The sequence below is a fragment of the Archocentrus centrarchus genome, chromosome 8, assembly GCF_007364275.1.
Source record: "Archocentrus centrarchus isolate MPI-CPG fArcCen1 chromosome 8, fArcCen1, whole genome shotgun sequence".
Taxonomy (NCBI): domain Eukaryota; kingdom Metazoa; phylum Chordata; class Actinopteri; order Cichliformes; family Cichlidae; genus Archocentrus; species Archocentrus centrarchus.
This window is the reverse complement of record NC_044353.1, coordinates 20,791,006-20,803,245: the sequence shown is the minus strand read 5'-3', so window position 1 is coordinate 20,803,245 and position 12,240 is coordinate 20,791,006. Positions and strand designations below refer to the sequence as shown.

General features: G+C 39.1%; 2 protein-coding genes across 2 annotated transcripts; one reads left to right on the top strand and one right to left on the bottom strand.

Moving 5' to 3' along the window:
- The first annotated feature begins 3,678 nt into the window (after positions 1-3,678).
- On the top strand, positions 3,679-4,477 carry med9 (mediator complex subunit 9). Its single transcript, XM_030736074.1, has 2 exons — positions 3,679-3,790; positions 3,994-4,477. Exons 1-2 carry the CDS (start codon positions 3,711-3,713, stop codon positions 4,211-4,213), a joined length of 300 nt encoding a protein of 99 aa, XP_030591934.1. The 5' UTR covers positions 3,679-3,710; the 3' UTR covers positions 4,214-4,477.
- Positions 4,478-4,877: 400 nt separating this feature from the next.
- On the bottom strand, positions 4,878-6,173 carry LOC115784744 (dexamethasone-induced Ras-related protein 1-like). Its single transcript, XM_030736073.1, has 2 exons — positions 5,824-6,173; positions 4,878-5,688 (listed from the first exon to the last, which is right to left on the bottom strand). The coding sequence occupies exons 1-2, from the start codon at positions 6,092-6,094 to the stop codon at positions 5,165-5,167; spliced, it is 795 nt and encodes a 264-aa protein (XP_030591933.1). The 5' UTR covers positions 6,095-6,173; the 3' UTR covers positions 4,878-5,164.
- Positions 6,174-12,240: the final 6,067 nt, after the last annotated feature.

The following is a 12,240-nucleotide window of genomic DNA, read 5'->3' as shown; positions in this document are numbered from 1 at the left end:
AACATGGTGTCTAACCAGATACTTACTCTGGATGGCATTACCTTGGCCTTCAGTAACACTGTGAGGAATCTTGGAGTCATTTTTAACCAGGATATGTCCTTCAATGCACGTATTAATCTCTAAAATTGGAAACATCCTGTCTCAGCATGATGCTGAAAAGCTAATTTGTGCATTTATTACTTCTAGGCTGGATTATTGTAGTTCATTACTATCAGGCTGTCCTAAAAGCTCCTTGAAAAGCTTGCAGCTTATCCAAAATACTGCAGAAAGAGTACTGGCAGGGACTAGAAAGAGAAAGCATATGTATCCCATAGCCGCTACTCTTCATTGGCTCCCCGTTAAATCCAGAATTTAATTTAAAATCGTTTTTCTTATATAAAAGGCCTTGAATAATCAGGCCCCATCTTATCTCAAAGACCTTGTAGTACCACATTACCCCAATAGAGCACTTCACTGCTGGCATACATGTGGTTCCTAGGATACTTAAGAGTAGAATGGGAGGCAGAGCCTTCAGCTTTCGGGTCTCTCTTCTGTGGAACCAGCTCTCAGTTTGGATTCAGGAGCCAGACACCCTCTTTCTATTTTATTTCTGCCTTTATTAAATAGCATGACAGTGAATAATAGTCAAGAAAGTAGGGAGAGACAACAGGGGAGAACATGCAGCGAAGAGCCACAGACTTAAACCTGGGCCACTGAGTACACCCTGCGTCATATGGCTGCCTGTTCACACCATGAACTAATCTGGCAACCCCCTCTCTATTTTTAAGATTAAGCTTAAAACTTTCATTTTTGATCAAGCTTATAGTTAGTGCTGGATCAGGTGACCCTGACCCATCCCTTAATTGCATTGCAATAGGCCTGAGCTGCTGGGGGGTTCCCATGATGCACTGAGTATTTCTTTTTCATTCACCTCTTTTACTCTGTTTTTACACCACTCTGCATTTAATCATTAGTTATTAGTAATCTCTGGCTCTCCTCCACAATATGTCTTTTGTCCTGTCTCCCTCCCCTCAGCCCCAGTCAGTCATGGCAGAATACTGCCCCTCCCTGAGCCTGGTTCTGCTGGAGGTTTCTTCCTGTTTTTCCTTCCCACTGTTGCCAAGTGTTTGCTCATAGGGGGTCGTTTTGACTGTTGGGTTTTCTCTGTAATCATTGTATGATCTTGACCTTATAATATAAAGGCATCTTGAGGTGATTGTTGTGATTTGGTGATACTTAATAAAACTGAATTCAATTCAATTGAATAAGTTAGCCTTTATCATATTTTAAGATCTTTCTAATTTTGGTGGGTCAAAAATGACCTACTTTTAGAATTTATAAATATGAGGTGTCAGAGCTTTCCCTATGACCCAAATGGTAAAACACTTGAAGAACATAATGCCCTACAAACTCAAATCTAGGTCACCTATACAAACTGCTGTAAGTTTCAGCAGTATGTAACACACTGGAAAATAGTGTGAAGACTGGGCTTCTGGTAGGATCATCGATGCTGCCGCACAGTGTGAGACATGAGAGAAAATGTTTCCTCAGCTGCACATCTAAATGTGAGGTTAAATCTCAATAAAGCTGCTTTTAAATATTCATTGGCTGTGTCACAGAGGTTGTCTCATTGCTGTGGTGGCTAATGAGAACGTTTCCGTATAGTGTTTACTAGGTGTGGGTAATGAGTGTGCCAGACGTGGACGGGGGTGGGGGATAAGCGGCTGAATTTATGCTTTGATGAAAACAAATTGCCATGAAAAAAATATAGGTCAACAAGGTTTAGAAGATCAAAAGATAAAATTATATCTATATAATATAACCAGCTGCAGGAAAGACTGGCAACCTTTCGTCTTTTAAAAGAAAGCATACAGTAGCTCTAATTATTTACAGATTATGATCTCTGATGTTGTTTATCAAGGGTCACTATTAACTCACTCTTATCATTAGTCAAAAACTAGGTGAGCCTCTTGCAAAATCATTCAAGATGTCAGGTTCGTCACTGGTTATTAGCCAATGAGGCTAATGACAAACAAAGAGGACAAAGACCTGTTGGTGACTGATATCCCAGGAATATAGGTCAATGGAAGGGAAGACGCCAAGATCAAGTTTATATTTGTACAGTTATGGTATTGCTGAGATTTGTTGATGAGAAAATCTTTTTAAATGTATTTATTCCATCATGTTTCGCTAGTTTTAGTTAATCCCATACCATTAATGTGCATTAATCTCCATAATTTGAACACATCAGTTATCCATAGAATAAAATAGTCGATTAGATTATATTTGTGCATGTCATTGTTTACACAGGTTACTATGCTTCACTCACCATAGATGACATGTGTCAGACTTGTAGGCATAGTAGATTGCAGTTACTATAGATGTAGATATTTCAGGTTGCTAGGTAGTGGGATGTGAAACTAATTGTCCCACTCATCGCAGGTCAGCTTTGTTTGCTCGGTGTATTAATAGATTGTCTGGAGCCTATTTTAGCATGAATGTGAGCTAGCAGAGGTTTCATTCAAAATAAAAAAGCAGCTATGGAAAACACTTAGCATAAATAGCAGGGAAAATCTAGGTTTCTTAGCTTTCTTTAAAAAAAAAAAAAAATCATATATAGCCTACCCAAATATTTTGTGGCAGACATTTTTAAAAGAGAAACAAGAGAAACAGAGAAACAAGAAGATTAGTATTCTCTTGTTCTCCATTTAAGAACATTTCACATGTATGTTATGAATCCGGTAACATGCTTAGAGCACAGATAATTTTACTTTTTAAATATACATGAAAATAAATAAATAAAATAATTCCCCACTCACCCTGTGGGTGGTCTTTGCCCTCCAAGCTTGGGTCTTCTACCAGAGGCCTGGTAGCTTGAGGGTTCTGTGCAGTATCTTAGCTGTTCCTGGGACTGCGCTCTTCTGGACAGAGATCTCAGATGTTGTTCCTGGAATCTGCTGGAGCCCCCAGTTTGGAGGCAACTGCCCCGAATGTTCTGATTATCACTGCTGCCTTCATCTTCCACATCCTCACTAGCTCTTCTCTCAGCCCTTCATATTTATCAAGCTTCTTGTGTTCCTTCTTCCTGTGAAGAAGGAACACAATAGGCCATAATATAATTTCCTCTGCTTGTGCACCACTACTATGTCTGGTTGGTTAGCCATCACCAGCCATCACTCTGTATCTGGAAGTCCCACAGGAACTTAGTATCTCTGTACTCACTAAGCACGTGATCCTTTTTGGCCATCTTCGTGATGTATTCATGGATCTTCATTGTTTCGTCTAGGATAGTGGTTCTGGAACTCACTAGTCCTCAGCCTCCTTAACTTCCTTAACTACATATATATATATATATATATATATATATATATATATATATATATATAGAGAGAGAGAGAGAGAGAGAGAGAGATAGATAGATAGATAGATAGATAGAGGGGGGGGTGGGGGGGGGCATGCATGTTCATTGTTATTGCTGTTTCCGTTTCTTCAGCTTTATCTTTAGTACTACTCGGGCAGCCTAGACATACCAAAAAAGTCTGTTACATACTTATAACCAATAATGTATCCATAGAAAATAAAACACTACATCGCAAAAAAAAAAAAAAGAGAAAAAAAAATCCAATGAACAGCAAATAAATAGTTATTTAGTTATTTCGATTTGTATGAAGTGATGTCATCAGATTTGTTCATGACGTAAACAACCTGCGTCGGGAAGCTGGGGGAGAGAGATGGCGACGGCTCAGCCAATGCTGGAGAAAGAGAGCGATGATTGCTCTTTGCTTCCTTTAGTTCACGATATTATCAAATGGTACGCGTATTGACTGTTTCGTGTGTTTTAACATCGCGTGTTCCAGACATGGGACAACCTCTGCGTGTGTCTGTGTCAGTCGCTTGGTGATGTGTGTTAGCTGAAGCTAATGTCGATATCTGTAAATGTACCGATAAATGTCAACAATAACAATACACAATAATGACGTATTCTTCTCTGTCCTTGTTTTCATCTGTTTAAAGCATGGACAAAGACAACCAGGATGTACTCCAAGAACTTGCTAAACTGAAGACGAAGATCCAGGAGGCTCGGGAACAGATCTCCAACATGCCGGGGATAGACAGCAGTCCGCTGGAGCAGCAGCAGCAGCTGGCCACGCTACGCGAGCAGGTCCGCACCAAGAACCAGCTGCTGCAGAAATATAAGAGTCTGTGCATGTTTGATGTGCCAAAAGCGTCATGAAACTAAAGACTTGATATCTGAACTACATGGAGAAAGAGAATGGATAAGGGAGGAGGTGTGATTCAGGAACACGGGATGGACGTTTAAATAATGAAGGGCATACTTTTTCTCAATTGTGTCAGACTGCAACATATTTTTGGAACTTGTCTTTGTTTTTGTGTTGCCAGAGTGCAGATTTGGTTATATAGTGTTTGTATTAAATGGGGATTTTCACTTTTTTTATCCTGCGATATTGATACTTTGTAATAAATTGCTTTTTTATTAGCTTCCTCCTTTTCCTCCATCATTAACTTGCTGTAAGAAGGGATTTAGGGTTATTCAGAATAAATAAGAATGAGGCAATAAAAGTGCTTAAACCATGGGGAGCTTTTAGGGGTTTTGTGCGATTTTAACACATCTGCATGTGTATGAAGTGCCAGGGTGATACAACAGGTTCTGAAATTTCACAGAATATTTTCCAGTTGAGGGAAACTACTAACTGAAACGTTTGGAAGAGGGAGCATTTTAAGTTGTGCATCGTTTAATGCAACTTCTTTGAGATTTGCTTGAAATGAAAAAGAAGGGGAAGACAGAGTATAAAAAGTAAGTTTTATTTTTTTTTATGCAAAAGTCAGAGTAAACAATAAATACACATTTAGCATCAAATTTGATCATAATGCAACAAATAAAGTTCCACTATGTTTGATAAAGCACAGTGAAGTGTAAACATGTTTTTTCCTCAGATGCTGCTCTTAGAAAGCTACAGTAAAATAGAGACGGATTTACAGCATTTTCAGAGCATCTACTGCACAACACAGAGCTATGTGAGCTGAGCTATTTCACAAGTCTCAGCCCAGGTTGCACCACTGTGTCACAGTTTATGGGCTTACATATTCCTTGTCGGTAAACTCGCTATCCACCACGGCTCCTAACTCTCACAGAAAAGTCTCTTGCAAACTGGCACATAAACTGTCAGCATATGACGCAGCCTTTCTCTTTGGCCTGACTGCCCCCTACAGCCTTTTCCTTTATGTACATCAAGTCACTGTGCACGCTTGGTCTCCGTGCAAACGGCGCCACTATTCCATATGCGTTCCCGTCTTTGCACTTCTTGTTTCTGAATGATTTTCTGTGGAGAACTTCGCAGTACTGGAGGGAAACTTTGCAGTGACGGTCAGGGCTCATTTCGTTTGGCAGCTTGGCCATAGTAAAGAGAGTCTGAAACATTTGGTCTACGTTGGTGTTTTTCTTTGCTGAGATTTCAAAGTATGCGCAATGTTCGTCTCCACCAACCAGCTGCTCAACCTCATCCTCTTGCACCTCACGGTAAAAGTCTCTGTCACACTTGTTGCCGCAGATGACAAGCGGGACGTCCACGTTCTCCTTGGTTTTGTTTCGCAGGCAGGACTTAGTCTCATATATCTGGCGCTTCAGGCGCTGCACCTCTTGGAAGGAGTCTCGGTTGTCAAGACTGAAAACCAAGATGAACACATCACCTGGAAAACACAAGAGAAGACGCTTTTAATACCAAATAAATAAATAAAAAAAAAATATATATATATATATATATATTTTCTGTGAGCAATTAGTTGCATGATAAAGGCTTCAAGTGTTTGCAAAACTCAACTCACCAGTAAGAATTGAAAGCCTCCTCATCGCAGGGAAGGGATGGTTCCCAGACGTGTCCAGGATGTCCAGCTGGTAAACGTCTCCCCTGATGCTGTAGAATTTCCTGTGAAAGTCCTCGATAGTGGGTGTGTACTGGTCATCAAACCTCTCGTTGAGAAATCGAGAAATGATGGCCGTCTTCCCAACTTTAGTGGAGCCCAGAATCACCATCCTGTGGCAATTCTTGGCCGGTATGTCGAACTCGTTTTCGGATGGTGACATTTTCTTAATCATGATTGCAGCAGATGCACCCGGTGGCGGATGGTGCTCTGTCACCGGGATAGTTCAAAATCCTGTCAGTGATGTGAGGGGTCTAACCTCGCTCTGTCTGAAGCCAGAGGAGAGCAGGCTGAGAATTTATGGAGAATGTTTGCCGCGCCTCCAATGCGTCATGCGTCACCCTAAAGCTCTCGGAGCTGGGGCAAGACTTGGAATTAGTGCTGTTTTTGTGCGTCAGCCCTTTCTACTTCTCATCGAAATAAAACTGGAAAGGCACGAGTTTGTTTTCAGATATAATGCTCAACTGTTGTAAGAGCTGGCCACCAAATGTTCGTAAACAATTGCTTCAAAGTAAATGTCGTTCACTTTATTTCTTCTCATTGTTTAAACTGGAAATGACAATCTAATTATTTACCAAAACATTTTTTACACTGTGTGCATTATGATGAGAAAAAGGACTGCAATGACAATTTGACGTTAAAAGTATAATTTCTTATGAGTATCCAATCACAAAGTACAGACTCAGAAATTTCTTGCAAACAGAAGCTTTCTTTGTTCTCCCTCAACAGTGATGAATAAACAGACCGTCTGTCAGGAGAAAACAGTCGGAATAAAGGTTAGGGAAACGGATGGGGGCGCAGTGGTACACACTTAGTGGGCTTTCTGGATTTTGATTTTAATCATTATATTCCTCCATATGAACCAAGTTATGTGTTCGTCTATTTAGAAGCTATATTGAATTACGTGTTTATTTGTGTTGTTGCATATCTTTAGGTTGGATAAAATATCAGATCCTCATAAATGCAAGCAATCCAGGCTACACAAAACCTTTTAGACACAGCTGAAGTAGGCTACAGTCAGGTGTAACTGGTGCACCATGAACATTAGCTTGTGTGAGCCCTCCAGTTTCTATTGATTTTCTACTATATATTAATCGAAGTAGCCCAAGATAGAGCCCTCAGTTTGTGACTCAGACTCTGCTCATCCACTTTGCAAGTTTAACCACTCATCACCTTTCACTTGTCTTCTCACCCAGGAATCAGGGGGGAGAGGGTTCAAGATAGTGTTTAATGTTACTTGGCATTACTTGTACTACCAAATGTGTCACTAGAACAGGATATTTATTTTGTAAACAATTTTTTTGATTTTACTCTGTAATTTTTCTTATTTGTGACAATGAGTTGCTATAATTTCTAAATTTTGCTGTTGCTTAAAAACAAATACACTGTTTTATGTATTTTTTTCAAATAATAGCTTGAAAAGTTAGAATTGAAGAGAGATTTAAAATTTGCAAATTGCAAGCAAATGGTAATCTGATATGGCAAATGATGTACAAATCCAACTAATTCTGGATAACATTTAGAAAAGAGAATCATAATCAAACTAATAACTTCTTCAGAATAATTTTAAAGCTCATTTAATTTTAATTTTTTTTATTACACATGTTGAGAGTAGCTTCATTAAGCTTATGCAAGTCAGCTGTCAGTAGAGATATTAACAGTGATTCTTCAGCTTCTTTGCCCAGTGCTCTAAATGTGCTCAAAATAATAAATAATATTTTACCTGTATGCACAAGTCTGGATATTTACCTTCATTTCATGTGAATCCTAAAACTTACAAATACTGATGACCTTTGTTAGTGCTCTGTGGGGTAGGAGGAATGAAATCAGATAGGTGTACCTAAGCCTGATTGTTCATTGCTGGTTTGTGTAACCAGGCTGCAGTGAACACTGCTACACCCTTGACTACTGGTCAGTAATTAAGCCAGTGTGTTCCCAGGGATGTGTATAACATCACAGGTGACAAATAGATCATTCAGGATTAGACTGCAATAAAAAGGCCTGCATTAAAAAAGTAAATATTCTTCTTCACAGGGGATTATTCTTACTTCTCTTAGTTTGTTTTCAAGCTTTCTGATAAAGTAATTACAGTTGCAGGAAAATACTTTTAGATCATTTATAATTCTCAAGAATTCTTCCTAAAAAGGTCATCACTACAGTACATTTCTACATAATCCTAAAATTAGATGGTATGAGGTGTGTGGGTGGGGTGGGGTCAGGCCTGCTCATCTGGCTCAGAATACATTTCACTCAAAGATGCTGGTGGGTTTCTTCACATGAACTGTTTGCTTCAGGCCCTTCCACTGGATTTCTGTAGGATTGATGTCAGGACTTTGGCTCAGTCAAAACATTATTTTTCTATTTGTCTGTGACTATCTTTTTGGGAACATTTCCTTTTGTTGTTGTTGCTGAGGGTTGTCATCTTGCTTTAAGACCCACTTTCTTGAGATCTGCTGATGGGTAGCTTGGTTGTTAGTAGAGAGCAGCATCTTTTTCCTTGTAGCCCTGCCATGCACACCATTGATTAACAATGGAAAACATGAACACTAACCTGTGTGTCTCACACAGGTTAGATGTTACCTTGGGTCCCTGTGACCTCATAGACCATGCCCTCTCAGTCACGCCCGGAGCACTATGTTCTTGATTTTCTTTTTCCGTTGTATAGAGTTTGTTCACTGTCTGACTGTGAACTGATGTAGGTCAAATTTTTCAGAGGTCAGCAGATGTTTCTCCTGTTCATGCTGTGATATACTTGCTCAAGCATTTGTTGATTATCAAACTTTGAAAGATCCATTTTTTTATTATTGTGCTTTGTTTTTGTTTTTTTAAACAGAGTGCCCATTAACACCTGGCTGTCTTCTTATTGATTGAAACACCTAATTTCACCTTCAAATTGGCTGCTAATCCAAGTTGTTTCCATACCTTTTACACTCAGAGGGATTATTTTCTTAAATACTTAAATTTTAGTATAAGTATAATGTTTTGTTTTATTTGATTTTCTTTAATTTCATCAAGAAATTTTGCCAAAATGTATTTGTTTCAGATCCCCATTAATGTATAAATATGTCCAACTTTTCCTGCAACTGTACTCTAAAGTACATTTTAAATTATTCTTATGAGACAGACCTGTTTCCCAAAAAGCCCCATTCATCCATTTAGTCTCTTAACTGATTATCCAGCATCAGGTGAAGCCTTTCCCAGCTGGCAAGGTGGGTTTCCACCTTAAATAACGAAGCAATGCATTGTCTTTATGCATTGACTCAGGACAGTGTGAAGCAACTCAGAAAGTTCATAATGAATTGTGTGTTTCAAAAAAGATGTTTAACCTCAGTTTCATGGTAAGAGATGGCACTGAACAGGCTCAGCTGTCAGAGTTTATTTGTTTAGCAAGAGGGAAAGGAACATCAACATTTTCACAGTGAATTTTCTTGAAGCTCAATGACAGATACACAGACCCTGGCTGCTCACCTAAGAGCTAGCTCAGGGTCAGGCCTAGAAAACACTAACATAACCAGAACAGTAAAATGTGTCTTCAGGCACCATATCTTTGTATATTTATTTTTACTTTTGTCATAAAACTTGAGCCACATGCACTGACCTGGCAACATGGCCCTCAGTAGGGTATACACAGCAGGTGCAGCCCACTCAGAGCATGGCCAGTCATACACATTAGGCTAATTTCCTTCTCTGTTTGCCTTCATCAATTAGTAAAGAGAACATAAATGTCTGGGGAACAAAAAGGAAAAAAAAGATGGTGTGTTTCTCTATGAGGACAGAATGCTTCAAAGAAAATGATAATGAAACTGAAACAGTTTTTTTTTTTTGGGGGGGGGGGGGGGGGGGGGGGGGGGTCTGGTGAAGTAATTGAACTCTTCACAACAGACCTACATTTGGTGTTATTTTTGGTATTTGAGGAGGTATGCTAAGTGCATGGTTTATTGTGAAGAAACCAGCCCAGTAAAAAAAAAAATAGAATTTTGGTGTCCTTATTTTAGTCAGTGAAAACACCATAAAAACTGATGACACAACTGTTGCAGGCTGTGGTGACATTGTCTGACTGTGTTTGCTGCAGAGATGTTTCACTGCGATTTGTGTGTTGACCTCATTCATGATTTTATGTATAAAATATTACATGAAAAAGGAAACAGAAGTACTACCACTGATTTCAGAAACAGCAGCTACTTATTTAGATTCAAAGTCCCTATGCCAGAAATCACATAGCACACTGAACACTAACAGTTTTTGCACCATGACATCATCCCATTCTTTTCTTATGGCAGCTTGCACATGAACAGCAATGCACACATAACATTTTTGACACATGATTACTTAGTGACTAATTAACACTTGACAAGAGCATGTGCATGTGTGTGCATAATTGTGTGAATGAGTGTGTTGGTGGAGAGACATAGAGCTGGTCCAGATTGACTTGTATGATTAATGTGCCCCGAAGGCTAAGAAACTCAGGAATAACTCTGGAATAAGTTCTGACAAGTTATATTCTATATAGTTTTTACAACACACCAACATAATATGATGACTTTAAAAACTGTGCATGCCATCAAACTATGTCTCTGAGGTATAGTTTTAATTTGCTTCTCATAATAAAGGTATTTGTCACTGACATCCAGTTTCTTAGTTGCTTGTTCAATTTAGGGTCACAGTGGGCTGGAGCCTCTCCCAGTTGTCATGTGGTGAATGCTAACCAATGTAACTCTACACTTCCCAAATATAAAACAATTTTAAAAACACGTCTTTTACACATCAAAATATTAATGTTTATAATGAATTGTATCTTGGTTGCAGAAAAATTCCTTTTGTTGCTTCTACACTTCTTGCAGGCAGGACATAATTGGCATAAACCCATATTATCCTTGCAGCCAAACATAGCCAAAAAAGTTCCGACACACGTTTTGCATTTCATGGAAAGTTGTACAGTTCATCGTTTCAAATAATTCTCCCAAATCCCAAGAAAACATTTTTTGAAATTTTCTTGCATTGATATTTTCACAATCTCATCTATATCTGCATGGAATGAGATAGCATCAAGGCACAGATTTAGAAAAAAAAATTTCTATTTTAATTCTACATAGCCACAAAGCAGTCCATCCACACTCCATTATACTCAGAATTATTGAAAAAAGAAGAAAACGTGAAGACTGCAGCTGATTGACAGTTGGGCCTGCAGGTGTATTTTCTGATACATGAACAGCAGAAGCTTGTGAAACTCTTATGGACGGTTTGTGCTCCTTGGAGAGCCATCAGATATATTTGATCTTTCTTCCCCCTCCTTGCTGTGGATCAGGCAGTAGAGCAGGTCATCTACTAATCGGAGGGTCAGCGGTTTGATTCCTGGCTCCTCCAGTCTGCATGGCCTAGTATCCTTGGGTAGATACTGAACCCTGAGTTGCTCCTAATGGATACATTTAGAGCATCAATTGTAGTATAAATATTAGATAGAAAGCATTTAGACTTTGAAAAAGTACTTATATGAATGTGTGCATGAATGGGTGAATGAGACATGTTGTATAAAGCACTTTGAGTGCCCAGATATGGTAGAAAAGTGCTATACCAGTACCAGTCCATTTACCATTCAAAACCTTCCACCTGTGCTGTATTCTGTGCATGCTTACACGTGATTTGTGTACTGGGTCCAGTTTGCTTGCCAAAAAATACAAAAGCAATGAAGCCAACTTTACCACCTTGGCCCAAAGCAAAGATAAACATGTAACATGTTGGAATGATGATTATAAGAAGGTCACTGTGTTATTTTTCACAAGTAATTTTTTTTTTTATACTAGTGATTGTTTAATTCACTGGAATAAGGCAGAGGAGAAGCCACCTCATCTCTTCATGTTTAAGATAAGGAGGGATCAAGCTGTGTTTACATGGCGTGAGGCTTGAAGCTGTTGCGTGTCAGGCCAGGCCATCTTTCAGAAAAACTGTTGAATGAACCATGGGCCTCTGATTTCCAATACAAAGGCTTCAAATTTCAGAGCCAATCAGAGTACCGGCCTCAGTGCAAGGTTAGTTTACCGGGCACCTGCGTGTTTGAACAATCTGTCAGTCACATTATTATCGGCGATATGTAGGCTGATGTCGGGCCCCTGGCATGACGTAAAACATGAGGTTGCAAATGTGAAACAACAAAACATCTCCCCATGTGATAATATGGCTAGCATGCACAAGTAGGATAACACCTGTGCTTCTAGTACTTTGTGACCTGTTTTAGTGAGTTTGCTGGGTTATAGTTTCATCTCATTAAGAGGGAAATAAAACAAGAAAATGATATCCTTTAGAGAGAAGTTGACAAGGGAGCTT